At 31.7% G+C, this 18,293-nt stretch overlaps 1 protein-coding gene across 2 annotated transcripts; it reads left to right on the forward strand.

Moving 5' to 3' along the window:
- Window positions 1-431: 431 nt before the first annotated feature.
- LOC129310435 (pentatricopeptide repeat-containing protein At4g14850) lies at window positions 432-4,890 on the forward strand. 2 transcript variants are annotated; one of them, XM_054952274.1, is made up of 5 exons: window positions 432-534; window positions 630-675; window positions 926-1,272; window positions 1,667-3,614; window positions 4,314-4,890. In XM_054952274.1, exons 4-5 carry the CDS (start codon window positions 2,026-2,028, stop codon window positions 4,780-4,782), a joined length of 2,058 nt encoding a protein of 685 aa, XP_054808249.1. In that variant the 5' UTR covers window positions 432-534; window positions 630-675; window positions 926-1,272; window positions 1,667-2,025; the 3' UTR covers window positions 4,783-4,890. The 2 variants fall into 2 exon arrangements, with proteins under 2 accessions (XP_054808249.1, XP_054808248.1); XM_054952273.1 differs by having other exon boundaries at window positions 464-675.
- The last annotated feature ends 13,403 nt before the right edge of the window (window positions 4,891-18,293 follow it).

Consider the following 18,293-nt stretch of genomic DNA (forward strand, 5'->3'; position numbering starts at 1 on the left):
AAAATATTTTTTTATTTTATTGATTTTGCATAGTTGTTTATTTATGAGAGATAATATCATTCGAGACATAATCAGGTATTAAATATAGGTACTTCTCTTAATAGGAATTCAAATATTAATTTATTATAGTATAAGAAACTGGCTCATTTTATTAGATTCAACTCTTATTTTAAATTATTCAAATCATGTTTTATTTTTTTAATACAGTTTTTAATGTTCAGACCAAAATTTTTATTCAAACTATTGAGGTTTAATTTTAACATCTTAATATTTATTAGTTTATTAAATATTAAAATAATAATTTTATAATAATTATTTATCATTATAATAAATTTGTGATTTAAAAAAAAGTAAAAGAAGAAAAAACACTGCCAACCACACCGCAGTGTTTGGTGCTGAGCACCACGGTGCGCATCCTAAGTCCACACACCACACTGTTAAAAGGCCTTCATATTTGGACCTCTTACTAATCCGCGGCGTTCGCTTAGCCTCCCGCATTCTTGATCATCTCTTTCAGCAGTGTACGGAGACAAAGTAAATTTGTTTATCTTCATCTCAAGCTCACCGGTCTAAATCGCCCCACAACTTTTTTAGCTAACTATTTGATATTCAATATGCATGCACTTCAGGTGCGGTCGTCACGTACAAGCACGCAAGGTGTTTGATAAAATGGAGGTGAGAAGTCTGTGCTCTTGGAATAGTAAGCTTTCTGGGTGTGTTAAATTAGGGAAGATACTCAAGCAAGGAGACTATTCGATAAAATGCCTGAGAGGGATTATATATCATGGAATACAATGGTGTCCGCAAAAAAGCAGTAATTCTGCAAATTAAGCAAATACATATACGTAAAGCTCTTTGTTTTGGCAAGTAATCTGTCTGCTGTGCTCTTTGTTGGATATATAATGTAAATTTGTTTATATTTCAGGCATGCTTGTTGATTCTACATTTTGGAAGAGACACTGAGAAAGAAATCGAACTGTCACAGTGCCATCGAAGACTGCCATTGAAGAGAACCTAGTCAACAAACTGCCGTGAGGCTCATAGCGATGCTCATCCAGGTCTTTCTTCAGCTGTGAATTATGGTTCCAGAGACATGACAGAGCATTGCCGGTGAAGCAAAACAAAGTCTTCATGAAGTGACGTTCCAAGTAGGGTACGAGCAGCACAAGTGCTTTGGCTTTTTGGACAGTTAGGGAAAGAAGTGGGCCTTTGGTCATACATTCTCTGCAATGGGGCATTTTTGTAGAAGTGAAGATCATCTTGAAGTCAAAGGTATAGTGTCGTGAATTTTAAATTTCTAGCAATTTGAATTTGGCTGATATTATAATCACTCTGAGTTTTAGTTCATTTTATTTGGTTTTGGTGGCATTTTCAATGAATTGAATGCGAGTTTCATGATATTGAAAGGATCAATCTTTGTCTTAATCTCTTCCGTATGGTTTAGTTGTTGAATGATATTAAATACCTTTGTTTAGAAACAGCAAACAGGTTGGTTTGTGGAAAGAAAACGAACTGTGCTACCATTGGATATAATTCAACAGTTTGTGCTTAAATGATTAAAAAAGTGGTTGGCACTCTAATTATGTTTGATGCTGTCAAGATATTCCCAGTGACCTATCACAGACCATGACTACTAGTTACTGACTCCTATCCATCGTAATTACAGGTGCCAATCCTCCTATGTTTTGCTGGAACATGAAGATAGATTCTGAGCCTGAACCTCCTGTACAAGTGATATTGAAATTACAAATGATATATGCCTGGATTTTCTGTTCTGTCAATAGCTTTCTGGTTTTAATGAAAAGCAATGCTGGATGGATATGGTGATTATAAAATTAGAGTTATGTGCAGAGTCTGCACAGTGGGCCACTGTGTAGACAATTGGAAGTCTATTTTTAGGGGAAGGGAAGTTGAATGTCGAGAAATTAAAGCTTTCTATGTTCTGCTACTTGAGCAATTCAGGTGACTCTTTGCAAACAAATAGACCTGAAAAAGCTTCTATCTAGTCTTGTCATTACCACCATAATGTACTCGCAACATTCCAACCTTTTGGGTTCTTTAATCAATTTTGCTGTTTCAACAAAGTCTTCTTTACTTGGTCGTTCTGTCCATGCGCAGATCATCAAGACCTTAGATAACCCACTCCCTTCATTTCTCTGCAACTATCTTGTCAACATGTACTCCAAACTTGACCATTTTAACTTGGCACTATGTGTTCTCTCACTCACACATGCTCGTACTGTTGTTACTTGGACCTCCCTCATTTCTGGTTGTGTCCAAAATGGTCGTTTTGCTGCTGCTCTCCTCTGCTTCTCTAATATGCGCCATGAGTCTATTCAGCCAAATGACTTCACTTTCCCATGTGTATTTAAAGCCTCAGCTTCACTGCATATGCCCTTTAGTGGAAAACAAGTTCACGCCCTTGCAGTGAAAGCTGGTCAAATATGTGATGTTTTTGTCGGATGCAGTGCCTTTGACATGTACAGCAAAACGGGTCTTAGAGATGAAGCTCGTAAGATATTTGATGAAATGCCTGAAAAAAACATAGCCACATGGAATGCTTATATTTCTAATGCAGTGCTAGACAACCGGTCTCAAGATGCGTTTGATGCATTTAAGAAGTTACTGTGTGTGGATGGGGAGCCTAATTCTATAACATTTTGTGCATTTCTAAATGCATGTTCTCACACACAAAATTTGGAGGTTGGACGTCAATTACATGCCTTTATAATCCGTAGTGGATATGGGGAGGATGTATCTGTCTCAAATGGGCTTATTGATTTTTATGGAAAATGTCAGGATCTATTATCTGCTGAAATGGTTTTTGATAGAATTGTCTTGCGGAATGATGTTTCTTGGTGCTCTATGCTTGCTACTTTTGTGCAAAACCATAATGAAGAGAGGGCCTGCTTAGTATTCCAGCAGGCAAGGAAAGAAGGAGTTGAGCCAACAGACTTCATGGTATCGAGCGTACTTAGTGCTTGTGCTGAGCTTGGAGGACTGGAATTGGGCAGGTCACTTCATGCGCTTGCTGTGAAAGCATGTGTTGAGGAGAATATTTTTGTTGGTAGTGCACTTGTTGACTTGTATGGAAAATGCGGAAGTATAGTGGGTGCAGAACAAGTCTTTAATGAAATGCCTGACAGGAATCTGGTCACTTGGAATGCAATGATAAGTGGATATGCACACCAAGGTAATGCTGACATGGCATTGGCTATATTTGAGGAGATGGCATCAGGTCAGTCCGGGATGGTTCCAAGTTATTTGACACTGGTTTCTGTATTATCAGCATGTAGTAGGGCTGGAGCAGTCAGGAGAGGGATGAGGATTTTTGGGTCAATGAGAGAAAACTTTGGAATTGAAGCAGGTGCAGAGCATTATGCATGTATTGTAGACCTGTTAGGACGATCTGGATTGGTTGAACGTGCATATGAGTTTATAAAGAACATGCCAATTCCTCCTACTATTTCGGTCTGGGGAGCTTTACTGGGGGCTTGCAAGGTGCACAGGAAGCCAGAGTTAGGAAAAATTGCTGCTGATAACTTATTTAAGCTTGATCCCCAAGACTCAGGCAACCACGTGGTGCTTTCTAACATGCTTGCTGCTGCTGGAAGGTAACATTTTCACATCGGTGAATAATATTTCACTTGCTGGCTAGCGCGGCAGTTAGTTTTTTTTTTTTGGGGGGGAGGGAATACCATTCCAAAGCTTTATGCTTTATTCATGTTTTGTTTACAGTCCCCACGGCTTATTTTCATGGTTTTCTATCCCTTCTATTTGCTCCACCTGAAATGTTAGTCCATGTATCTTGAAAAACACTCAGAAGGACCATCAGAGAGCCCAAACGGTGTTAATTTTGCTTAGGTAGCATCGTTAAACCGAGTACTTGACTAGGAAAAAAACATATTGACTTGTGAAAAATTATAAAATTGTCTGATTAAAAATTTGGTATAATTAAAAAAGGAAAAGGAGTCTCACTTCCTTAAAATGACTAGTGTGAGTGAGAGGAAGAAGGGCATTAGGGAAGGATAAGGACATTGGACCTCAGCAAAATTAACACTGTTTGGGCCAACTCATAGTCCTTCTGAATATTTTTCAAAATAAAATGACTAAAGTTTCTGACTGTTGGTAAGGGGGGAAAAACAATTTTCAGAGTAAAGTAAACCGAAGGGGTGAGAAACCATGAAAATAAATTATAGAGACTAAAAACAGGTGATATTTTCTCTTAATTTTTTTTTTCTTTATTCTTAAACATTTGATGACAAATGTGGGGTCATTCATTTGAAACCTAAACTGGTAACTGATTTATGCAGGTGGGAAGAAGCCACGCTTGTCAGGAAGGAAATGAAAGATGTTGGTATAAAAAAGGGTGCTGGTTATAGTTGGATCACTGTGAAGAACCGGGTTCATGTATTTCGGGCCAAAAAGGATAAAGTTCATGAAAGGAATGACGAGATTCAGGCGATGTTAGCTAAGCTTAGAAGGGAGATGAAGGAAGCAGGATATGCACCTGATACGAATTTATCACTCTTTGATTTAGAAGAAGAAGAAAAGGATTTAGAAGTGTGGTACCACAGTGAAAAGATTGCTCTCGCCTTTGGACTCATAGCTCTGCCCCCAGGAGTACCTATACGTATCACAAAAAATCTCAGGATATGTGGAGATTGTCATAGGGCCATCAAGTTCATTTCAAGAATTGTGGGTAGAGAAATTATAGTCAGAGATAATAATCGTTTTCATTGTTTTAAAGACGGCCAATGCTCTTGTAAAGACTATTGGTAATAGTTAAAATAGTTTAATGGGTTATACCAACTTCAGACCTCTCTAGAGGGCAGGGTCTAATCTGTCTAGGGTATTGGGGTAAATAATAGACACTTCTTAATTAAGTTACTACATAGTACATATTAAGTGATGGCAGTCCCTCTCACTTACAATTATTTCAGTTGATTTTTAAATGGGGAGTTTGATATAACATGAATATGACTTGCTTAAACAATCAAGGTAGTTTTCAAAATTATATCAGTAGTACTTCCTCCGTTAAAAAATATAAGGTATTTTTTAAGAGATTGTATTTTAAAAAATATAAAATATTTTTAATCTTTTCACGTGTAATTATTATCTTTATTTTCTCAAGTGCCCTTATTGATAAAGCACTTTATATTTTTTTAGGATAAAATAATATATTAAATAGATGTAAATATAAAAAGATAAGATTAGTTTAAAGAAAAGTAACTACTTTATTGAGGGTAAAATATGGTTAAAAATGTCTTACATTTTTTTAAAAGAGGAAGTCTATATTATGATATCATTCATATTTTTGACTTTCATAAATTTAAAATGTTTGTATAATATTTTAGGGGGAATGGAATTAAGGGCCCTAAAAACAGACTTTATTGCACTTAAAGGCTAAATGAATTTGATTTTTCTTTACAGGCCTTACGGCTCTAATTGCAATATTTCTTTATACCAAAAACACTATTTTGCCCTTAATGGAAAGAAATGAAATTGAATGCAGAAAAAGGATGACAGATGCACGAATGGGTATTCAGTTGAAGGATGGGAAGGTTTTTGATCTCTAATGAGGAGGAGTAACTTTCGAGGCGTGTAGAATTCAAAATCCCTCCATTTTAAGTAATGCTTCTGATGATTCAAGATCTCAGCTAAAGGTTTTCAGGTTTCTCACATTTTTGCTGTAGAAATGAACTGAGATTTTTACTATTCTTGCTGTAGAAATGAGAGGCATCTGTTTTTGCTGTAGAAATAATTTAAGGGTAGAAAATATTTAAGGTTTGTCATTGCTGCATGTCAATTGCTGGTAAAGTGGCAACAGAGATGATCTTCACTCACTTAATATATAGTAGTTCATTTAATGGGGGTTTTACATGAGGTAATAGAATGCATATGAGATGGACTTTTTGTTATACAAAATGAAATGTGATGTTGTTGAAATTGAAATTTTATTTATGATTCTACTACTGATATGAAGTAAAGGTTGCTGAACTATTTTGGCCATAAAAGTTTTAGAGTGGATTAGTTATTGTGCAATAATGATGGTTAACTTGTTTATGTTGAACTTTTACATGTGAACTGAATAAAATATGATCCAATATGAAAAAATTTTTCTATTAGAAATGTTAGAACATTTGTTATGCAAAAATGAACTTTGAGTTGTTTTTGTTGAATGTTGAGTTGTGCATTACATTAAGCCTAGTCTAATGATAAATTAGAATCATATGACTTTTAGGTGAGAATATATGAATTTTGTATTGTGCAAAGTGAATATTATATTGTGCCATATTTGCCCAACTTGAGCATTCCTTTTGTTAAGCCTGGCCTAATGATAAATTAGAATGACATCAACTTTCAGGTGAAAATATATGAACCTTATGTTGTGCATAGTGGATATTATATTATATATTATTTGCCTACTTGTACAATTTGTTAAGAAAGCCTTACCTACTGATATAAGCTAAAGGTTGCTAAAAGTTGGTTGTAAAAGTTTTAGAGTGAATTAGTTGTTGTAATGGTTAACTTGTTCATATTGACTTTTGACATGTGAATTGAATACAATATGACTTCTAGTGTGAAGAAAATTGTTGTCAAATATGTTGGAGTATCTATTGGGCGAAAATGAACTTTGAGTTATTTATGTTAAACTTTAAGTTATATAAAATAAAAGTTGGGCTTCTATATGTGGACATTTACCTAGATTAATTTGTTTATTGCAGGTTAATATGAGAGATGAAAAGTAGTTCTAGAAAAAAATTGTTTTGTTTCTTTCATTATAGTGGTGAATTTGTGAGGAGTGTTGATAGTGGTATGAAGTATGAGGGTGAAAATGTAATTGCAAGAACCATAACAAAATAAATGAAATATACAAAGTTAAAATCATTTATATCATTAGAAGTTTGCTATGATAATAATGAAAGTGACATAAAGTTCACAGTTGAGATTGATTCAAGCACATTCATGGATCTTCTTGATGATGTTGGAGTGGAACAATTGTTTGAAAACAATAGAGGAACTGCTTATGTGTATGTCCTCCAATTCTTGAGTTATCAAGGAAAGGAAGTATAATATTGCTATTTTTATGTATGAGTATAGGGAGAAATTAGCAAAGAAGCTACACAATAGCAAAGTGGCATTGAAAAAAATGGACAAATGGAGTTGGACCAAATGTGAAGATCAAGCTAGAGGAAAATGTGTTGAGAGGTGATACATTATAAGAAGATTTTTATGCGCTGAACACTGTTAAGGTGAAAACATTAAATGGAGATGTGCAGGTAAATCTTAAATTGCGTGAATGCTCTTACCTGGCATGGCAAATGTCTAGACTACCATGTCTTCATGCATGTGCTTTCATAAAGCTTTTAGATGGTAATATATATCAATATGTTGAAGAATGGATCATTTAACTTGTCAAGAAAAAAATTATGGTAGTAATATGATCTCAGTTGAGACTTTTGACACTCTAAACCCTGATACAGCAACATTGAAATAATTTATCACAAACTTTCTTGCAATTGCCTTTATCTAGCTATCCTCCTGGGAGGCCATAAACAAGGAGGATTATAATATCCTCCTCCTAAATATCCCATAATTAAAATCAAATCTTAAGTAATTAGGGAATGAGATTATAGTAATTATCAAAATACAAAGTTTTTAAATGGTTAGCAAAATGGAGACCCCAAGTTTACAAAACTAAAATCATTTTTAAAGTCTTGCAATTGGACAAACTAGAGTTTACAAATATGCAGAAGCATGGAACTATTACTTGTGTGAATGTATTTGTTTAAGAATTTGCTGAAAAATTTTGAGGCGTGCGTCACGGCTCGTTGAACATACGTCATGGCATGTTTGCCTTTGTGATATGTACCGCGGCTTGTGGCACCATGTGCCAAGGCACAATTGCATGAATTTTGACAGTAAATTCTACTATCAATTTGATAGCATTAGGGTAATTTTCGACACACCCCAAATCTCCGTTCAACGTCTAAATGACGTGAACTAGGTGTCTATAGAAAGCTGTTTCTGAGCTCTAACTAATGACATTAGTCTCAGACTCAAATTCTTTCTAAAACAAATATTGGACACACTTTTCAAAATTTACACTTTTACGATAATTTTCACAAAATCAAGTGTCCAAACCAAATGCCAAAGGCCAATAGCCATCGACACCAATTTGACCACATATAAATCATTAAGACTAACTCGTGCAATACACCATATCACATGAAATACTCCCAGATCAAATTTTTACTACTCAACCCCTTAAAGTCAAAAACATAAAAAGAGGGAGTTTACCACAATTTTCATCAAGTTCTCTAAATCATCCCATAATATGTTCTACTTTTACTTGCATTAGTATTTTGGTTTTATCACAATAACACATATTCATCAACTCACTCCTTAGGGCCCAAAATAAACTTACAATTTACAACTCACATAATGCAAGTAAGGAACGAATGAGAATCCTTAATTGAAAATTGAAATTGTCATACACATATAATTACTCAAAATAAAAAGGTCTACTATAAAAGGATCGCGGTCCTAAGCCTCTGGGTGTTTTCCTCTGTCCACACCTCTTGAGCTATTCCCTATAATATTAAAGATAATGGGGTGAGTACAACTACTCAGTAACCAAGGTCCGACTAGCCTATACTAATGTATATTAATTAGTTGAAATGCAATTAGCAAATAATATCAATACTTTAAACCATGTAACACATTTTAGAATCTATGTTCACACTTTCAAGCATAATAGTACATACTTGGAAATAAAACTTTTCAACAATCTTCACATCCCAAAAAGTTTGTCACACCATATAATCACATATAATCAGGAGTAATTATCACCCAATTCATGAATATTCTCATTAGGGTCACAATACAGATAGTCATGTGCTCTTATTCACTATATGCATGATCACACCTCCCTTATATCCTCCTTATTCCTCTAATATGAAATTGTGGGCTATAACATAATGGGGTAGTCAATATTCCATGACTTCCCTAGTCTAAACACTTATGAGGGGATTACCCGGTCAAGGTGCACCTAACTCACTTATGGAACACGGTTTTCCCCATTTCTCACATTATGGGATGTCATACACCCTAAACTAGCCTCCTCTTAAATCAGTGGATAGTTAGCTAAGTTTGAGTCCCTCATTGAACCAGTGAGATAATCCCTTATTGAACAAGTGGGACAATATAGATATAATCAATCAGGCAAACAATCTCACGAATGGGCCTTACCATGTGGATTTTATCATCTATTCCTCTTTCTAGGCAAACTCCCACATTTCAAGATCATGCAATGCACATTCATACCATAATTCATACTTTATACAATTCATAGAACTTCACATTATCAATTTCATTAAACTTCATCATTACACAAATCATTGAACTTCTTAAACACATTTTTATGAAACTTTAAACTAAATAAGTCATTGAATTCTAATTTCACAATCATTGTACTTCACACTTAAACACATTTTCATGGAACTTTAAACTAAATAAGTCATTGAATTCCAATTTTACAATCATTGTACTTCACACTTCCAAAATCATTAAACTCCACTATGTTAAACTTCATTGAACTTCTCATAAATAAAGATTCATGTTACTTCTCAAATCATAAAATCATTAAACTCCCAATAATATAATACGAAAATCTACTAATATTGTTCCTAAAAAAATTTTCACATCACAAGACATAAAACTCACAAAATCGATCTAATAGATTTTCTAACAAATCAAGCCATACTTTCATTTTATTTTAATTTACACATTTCAATGATCAATTATAAATTTATAAACTAATAAACACACAAAAGTGTAAGATAAAATTCTCCTGGTTATCTCAAACCTTTGAGAGGTCAAAGGTTTTGCCCTTTAATTACTCACTCCCAAAGCTTTCAAGAAGCTTGAATGGTGCCAATGGTAGTTACTCTACAAGCATTTATCATGCAAAACATCAATTTCCATTTTTGAGTTATTTTTCACTAACACTTCATTTCTTAATACTCAAGATTTATTCTTGACTTATGTAAAAGTACCCATAAGGCTTCTTAGCTTCCTTTAACTCTCATTAATAATATTGAGCTTTTAAATAGTTATTAATGAAACCAAATTGTTTCCAACCACCATATTTATGAGAATTTCGGACACTTAATGTCCTCCAACCACCAATCATCATAAAACCATAAATACCAAGTTTACTTAGCTCAATCTACTCCCATTAACTCTATTTAAGTCAATGGGTTTAGACCTATAACTTTTATGGATCGAAAATCACTATTATCAATCAAACCCTAACTTCTATCATCAAGAAAATAGAAGAGAGAAAGATTTAAGTAAGGAATCTTACCTTTGGTGTTTATGAGCTCCAAATTACTCCTATAAGCCGGTTTATTCAAGCCCTAGCTCAGCTCCTTCGTTCTCATTTTTCTCTTCCTCTTCTCTGTTTCTCTCGTGCAGATACGAAATTGATATATTAGAATTTTAGCCATATGTCGCAGTGCATGTTGCCTTCCACTATGGCGCATGGCACAGAGGAGCCCATTGGATTTCAAATCTATTTCTAGCTCCGCGATAGGCTGACCATGCGCCATGGCATATGGCACAAAGAGCAAATGTTTACTTTTTCTTCCTCTTTCCTTTCCTGGGTGGCCCGCCATTGATTTGGATCCATTTTTAAGGCTGAAATCATAACAATTATACCAAGTTAAACCCCTCTAGCCACACATCTCATTAATACACTTAATTAGTCTATTTGAGCTTAATTAACCTGATTTGAAATTGACGATGTTACAAGGATAGAGTCTCAATTCTAAGATAAAAAGATTTATCATTGTTTAAGATGTAGGGAGGCTAGACACAGTCACAAGACTAGCAAGAATTCTAACTTAGCATGAGAAGTAGTCACATGGTACTTTTTGGTATACATAAGCAACTATAATTATGTATATGGAAGCATTCTCAATTAATATTTTTTGGGTAACTGATAATGATAGATATTTTTTGTTTGTATATAAAGAAGCAACTGTTAGATGTTTTGGATATAGTGACTAACTCAGACTTGAAATATCATGTCAAATTTCACGTAGGTACTTTTTTTGGTACCTAGGCTAGTACCAACATGAAATTCTTATCTAATGCAATTATCCTTATTAATATTAAAAATGCATGACTTTTTGTTGAGCATTTTTAGACATCGTCTTGTGCATAGTGGATGTTGTGTCGTGCATGGTCTGCCTAACTTGTCATTTTTGTTCAAGCTGAGCTAGTAAAATACTCAAAATGAAAGTCCATGCATGTCTAGTTTATCAATAAGACAGGCTTAACAAAATGTATAAGTTAAATAGACAATATATAGCACAATATCTACTATGCATAACACAATGTTCATATATTTTCAACTGGTCCATGCATGTCTAGTTTATCAGTAGGCTAAGCTTAACAAAATGTACAAGTTAGGTAAACAATGTACAACACAATATTTATTATGCACAGTATAATCTTCACATATTCTCAAATGAAAGTCTATGCATACTTAGTTTATTGATAAACTAGGCTTAACAAAATGTACGAGTTACACAGATAATGTATAACACAATATTTACTATGAACAACACAATCTTCATATATTCTAAACTGAAAGTCCATATGTGTCTAGTTATTAGTTGGCTAGGCCTAACAAAAAGTTTTTCAAGTTTATGAACAATAAAAAGTCTATATATAATATGACAAGGTCCATTTATTAACAAGAAAATGTCCATCTATTTCACATGATTTGTGTGATTAAATTGAATATTTGAAAATGTTTCTTAAGTTTATGAAGAACAAAAGGTTCGTATATAACATGAAAGTATCCATTTGCTAACAACACAATGTCCATATATTTACAACACAAGGTTTGTCGATATGTACACATAAATATCCACACAAGTTAATTGCAAAGTTTGCACAACCTAAACTCCATAAATAACAATATAAATTTCATAAATAACATCTATACCAGAACATGTATATCCACTGCAGAAAAATATGTATCAGAAATAACAAAAAGTCTATAAATAACAACTTATTTTTATTAAATGAACATGAACATGTACATTATGACTAGATAAAAATGATATGGTTTAAACTCTCTCTATGTCCTTTTTTGACAAAATAAAACTAATAATGGATTAACTAAAGCTTCTAAGACTCTGACTAAGATGAATGGATAAAGTAAGCTCAAAGACAAGCTTAAGAGCAGTAAAAAAGTTTCTTCTATAATGGCAGATACAGCAACTTGATCCATTCTTTCCACACTATAGCAGATCGTTCCAAGAAGCTGGTTGGCGTGATAGGAATGTAATTGAGTGGATGCCTGATCATCTTCTCCATAGCCATCTGGAAAAGTGGATCACCCACTCTACTCGTTAAATGAAAAAGCTTCAAATGAGAAAAAGAAGGAAGGAAGAGGAAGAAGAAGAGAGGGAATAGAGAAGCATGATGGGGAGGAAGATGAATTTGGTTATTGCATTAGTGTTGAGAAAGGAAGAGAGAGAAGGAAGAGGGAGGATGAAAAAGAAAGTTTTCATTCAACAACTGGTTATGAGAGGGACAAATTCATCATTTTATCAGAAAACATAATTGTAAATGAGGCCTTTAGGTCCTCATAATAATTTCAAATTCTATTAGGCCTTATCTGTAAAATTCTTGCTTTTAAGGGCCTTTAGTGCCATTCCCCTAATATTTTTATCATAGCTATTTTTTAGAAAATAAATAACAAGTTAAGGGTATTTTTTTTATATCAATATGGGGTAAAATAGTCAAAATGTTTCATAACTTAGGTGAAAATTGATAACGTTTTTTTTTTGGGGTGATATAAAGCTTATTTTCTTAACTAAAAAGAAGGAAGCTTTCTTTTTTTTTTGTTGAAAAAATTAATCTACATGTCCTTTTAATTTTTCTTAATTGAGTTATATTTTTGTAGTTTAATTTATTTAATTAAGTCCTTATAATTTGATTGATTAAATTTATGCCCTTGAAAGTTAAAGTTATTAATGAATGTTTAACTTTTTTTAAAATAAAACACTTTAAAATTTATAGAAACTTTGATTTAATATTTTTAGCTATAAATTTTTGATTTAATACAATACTTACGTTTTTAATAATTTGTTGTGAAAATTCAATATATTTAAAAGTTATTACGAAAGCATAATCTAATTATAAAAATTTTGAAATTAATTCTAAAATTGTATAATATTTTAATAAACATATAAAAGCCCTTAATCTCATTTTTTAAAAGAGAAAATTTAAAAATTGTGACGAACTAACATATTTAATTAATTAAACTATAATGATTTTATTAAAACAAAATAAAACCTAATTGAAAATTGTATAAAACTATAGTGGCCTGTAAATTAATTTTTCATTCCTTAGTTGAGGAAAGTATGAGTTCCCTAAAAGTTTAAATAAAAAAAATTACATATAAGTTTTGTGGAAAAATTTATTCATAGATAAGTCTCACAAAGTTTGAAAACCACAACCAGATTTTTTGGGACCTAAGTGTAATTTTAAATTAGACTACAAAACAATAATATTCCTATTAAACATATATTACATCAATCAAATAATTAATTTACAATTATAATTTTAAGTTTTTACAACTGTAACTTTATATATCTAATAGTTAAATAATTATGTATTGCTAATAAAATTTAACATTAATTATTTACAAGTACTTCAGTATAATTTACAACTATACCTTTAATTTTTACAACTATAACTTTACATATTCAATAGTTAAAATGATCAGTTTAATTTAATTATTGAATATATGAAATTACAGTTGTAAAAAGTTAAAATTATAATTGTAAATTATTTAATTAATATAATGTATACTCTCCTGTTTAAAAATATAAGGTATTTTTAATAGAATTTCACCTCTCAATAAAGTAGTTACCTAGTTTTAAACTAACCGTATCTTTTCATATTTATTCCTATTAAACACCTTACAATGAATATAAAGTTATTATCAATAGGGGCATTTTTAGAAAAAAAAAGATAATGATTACATCTAGAATGACTAAAAATTTCTTACATTTTGTAACATCCAACTCCTCAAAAATGTCTTACATTTTTAAATGGAGGGAGTATATATTTAATAACGATGTTATTGTCTTTTATTTAAATTTTAAATTATATTCAGGTTTTAAAGAACTTAATTATAGTTTTTGAATTTCACAAAATTTATTTATAAATAAGTCACCTCCACAACACCTATAAGTAATTTTTCTATTTAGATCATGTATATTGAACATTCAAAATAAGGATCTTTATTCTTTCCTCGGTGAAACATTTTTTTTTTTAACGGACCAAACAAGACCGATGATGCATTAGTCTATACTCTATAGTAAATAATCTATCAGATCACTATGGGGTAAAATAGTCAAAATATTTCATAACTTAGGAAAAATCGATGACACATTTTTGGTTCTTTGATAGAATTTTTTTTTTTGGGGTCAATTGAAAGAAGCTTAATTTTCTTATTTATAAATTCTTGAAAATCTAAATAACATATTCAACCATTAAAATAAGTATCTTTCTATGTACCCAAAAAAACGATCCTTTTCTCATCATTTCTTTGGTGAAACTCTTTTCTTACACTACAACGTCCAAACAAAACCTTAACATACCCTCATTCCAAAAATTTAGTATGGGTAAATAGTCAAAATGTTTCGTAACTTAAACCAAAATTAATAACACATTTATGGTACTTTAATAGAAGCTTGCTTATAGCTCAAATTGAATAAAATATAGATGACATGATATATTCAGTCCATATAAAAATTTCTCATCCTATTATTTTTAATTAATAAAGTATAATTTTTACAGAAATCTAATTGATGTATAAAGGACATTTAAAATAAGAACCTTTCTCTTATTTTTCTCTCGCAAAACTCTTTTCTTTTATTTTTTTTAAAATAACTAATGTAAAACTCTTTTCTCACATGCCAAAGAACATGGTAAAGACATTCTAATTTCAAAAATATAAAGAAGTAAAATAAACATTAATTCAATAGTACATATATATATTTTTTGGGGATAAAGATGGCAAGCAAAAGCTTGAAAGTTTGTAAATATGATTACAACACAATGAGAGAAAAAACTCTAAGTAAAGCCATTTAACTAATCAACATTCAATTGTAAAGACTAAATAGGTCTTACCGGTCCATTTTATCTTATTACAATGCATCCCTTTTTGAATTACAATATAAGCCGTCAACTAATTTATATTTATATTTTTAAAAAAAGTTGTCAAGGTTTTGATTTTTAAAAAAAATTCACTATTTTTCTATCATACCTTTAAATGAAATAAATATATTATTTTTTGGCTAATAAATAAATATAATATTTGACTTATTTAAAAAATCTCATTAACTACTTGAATAGACTATAATAAAGTAAGGGTGTAATTAAAAAAATATATTCAAAATCTACCCAATATCCCATATTTTGGATCAAGAGGAGTTTCTAAAAAATGCCATATATGCAAAAGGTCTAAAACTTGGTTAACCCAACTCAGTCTGACCCAACTCAGTCCAATTTAAAGTTAAAAAAAACTAATATGAATATTAGTCATGACTAATATTTATAAATACTCTGTCCAACCCAATTAGTAAGACAACTTTGAAGAACTTTTTTATTTCAAAATATAAAATAATTTAAAAAAAATAAGGTTTTATTAATGATTTTTTTTAGTATTACTTTTCAAGTTGAGAGAGAATTAAAATAATATTGTAGCATAATAATTAAGGTAATGTTTGAGAGATTTTTAAGATGAAACAGGATGTCTTAGAAGTCTTATACCATTATTTAGGAAAATTTTTTAAAAAAAATAATAAAGTGGTTTGAGATGGCTTGGAAAGCTATCCTTTGCTATCCTAAATCAATTTTTATTTACCTCTCAATGGGGGGGTGATGATCGAATGGAATGATACAATACAATAAAACAATATCATTATAAATTATCCTCATCTTTTTCATCCCCTTATACTCTTTATACTCTTTCACCCCACCGTAAAACTAAAAGTATAATTATATTTAATTCAAGAGATAATTATTAATTGGAAACACCATATTTGATTGAATTAATCTCTCAAATAACAATACTTAATAAAAGGACAAAATCAAATTAAGGATGACTGCTCTTTACAATTAATGGTTATGGACCCAGGATTTTACAATTAAAAAAAGGATAAAGGGGTAAAAATATTGATAAAGTAGTCAGCGACAGGCACCCGATATCTTAGAGTGACGAAAAGAGCAAAAATACCCATAACGTTATATGGATGGGTGCAAAAGTAACTAGACCGTTAACTTTGACTTAACATCGTTAACTTTGACCGTTAAATGCTGACTGTGCATACCACGTGTCAATCTTTATTGATGTGGACTAAAAAAGGGGCAAAAATACTCACAAAGTCACCGGCTAGGAGCAAAAATACACATAACGTTACCAAAATTGGAGCAAAAGTGACCAATATATTCAATCCCTTAAATGTTGACCGTTTAGCTGACAACTAAGCAAAAGTTGACTATTTTTTTCACTGATATAGACAAAAATATTCCTAGATGAAAGTCTTTGGAAGTTAATTAGTTATTGTATGAATATCATGTGAGAAAATATCATTTTGACTGAATATCAAATTAAATTGCTTGTTTTTTTGCAACAGTGGCAAAAATCATTTGAAATTTTTGAATCTATTGTGAATACAATTGTTTAAGGTTGTGACAATATTTTTAAGTTAGATGTGCTCAGTCTTAATCTTTGATTTTGAACAACCTATCTCACTATGTTAAATCTCAAGTTTTACAGACAAGAAAAATGAATAGATAGGGAGAAAGGAAGGGGGCGAGATATATGGTGATGGAAAGAAACCATATGGCATTGATTTTAATAGATTGGTCACTATTACACTTATTAAAGTAACATTATAAGTACTCATACAATGATTGATCAACATTTGTAAAAAAATTTTAGGATATTTTTTATTTATCAATAAAAAAATAGTCAACTTCTGCTTAGGTGTCAACTAAACAGTTAACATTTAAAGGATTGAATATATTGGTCACTTTTGCACCAATTCTGGTAAATTATAGGTATTTTTGCTCCTTACCGATGACTTCGTGGGTATTTTTGCTCCTTTTTTAGTCCATGTCAGCAAAGACTGACACGTGGCATGCACAGTTAGCATTTAACAGTCAAAGTTAATGGTGTTAAGTCAAAGTTAATGGTCTGGTTACTTTTGCACCCTTCATATAAGGTTATGGGTATTTTTACCTTTTTCATCACTTTAGGATACTGGGTGCCCATCGCCAACTACTTTGTGGGTATTTTTGCCCCTTTACTCTTAAAAAAAACCATGAATATATTAAGCCAATCAAGATCAACATATCAATATAAAATATAGGGCAAAGAGGCAAAAATGCCCACAAAGTAGTCAACGATGGGCACCCAGTATCCTAAAGTGACGAAAAGGATAAAAATACTCATAACGTTATATGAATGGGTGCAAAAGTAACCAGACCATTAACTTTGACTTAACACCATTAACTTTGACTGTTAAATGCTGACTGTGCATACCACGTGTCAGTCTTTGCTAACGTGGACTAAAAAAGGAGCAAAAATACTCACGAAGTCATCGGCCAGGAGCAAAACTACCTATAACGTTATCAGAATTGGTGTAAAAGTGACCAATACATCCAATCCCTTAAATGTTGACCGTTTAGCTGACAATTAAGCAAAAGTTGATTATTTTTTCACTGATGTAGAGAAAAAATATTCCTAGATGAATTTTTACAAATGTTGATCGATCATTGTATGAGTACTTATAATGTTACTTTAATAGGTACAATAGTGACTAATCTGTTAAAATCAATGCCATATGGTTTCTTTCCATTACCACATATTTCGCTCCCTTCCTTTCTCCTTATCCACTCATTTTCTTGTCTGTAAAACTTGATATTTAACATAGTGAGATAGGTTATTCAAAATCGAAGATCAAGACTGAGCACATCTAACTTAAGAACATTGTCACAACCTTAAGTAATTACATTCACGATAGATTCAAAATTTTCAAATGATTTTCGCCACTGTTGCAAAAAAAAAAAACAAGCAATTTGATTTGATATTCAGTCAAAATGACATTTTCTCACATGATAGTCATACAATAACTAATTAACTTCTAGAGAATTTCATCTAGGAATATTTTTCGTCTACATCAGCAAAAAAA

The sequence above is a fragment of the Prosopis cineraria genome, unplaced genomic scaffold (assembly GCF_029017545.1).
Source record: "Prosopis cineraria cultivar Desert tree isolate PC_DT_omini unplaced genomic scaffold, ASM2901754v1 PC5, whole genome shotgun sequence".
Lineage (NCBI taxonomy): Eukaryota > Viridiplantae > Streptophyta > Magnoliopsida > Fabales > Fabaceae > Prosopis > Prosopis cineraria.

Bases quoted from the DNA above. Each gene is read 5' to 3' on its own strand.
- LOC129310435 (XM_054952274.1), top strand. From the start codon at position 2,026: ATGTACTCGCAACATTCCAACCTTTTGGGTTCTTTAATCAATTTTGCT. The intron at 3,615-4,313 runs GTAACATTTTCA...TGATTTATGCAG, and splicing joins ATGCTTGCTGCTGCTGGAAG to GTGGGAAGAAGCCACGCTTG.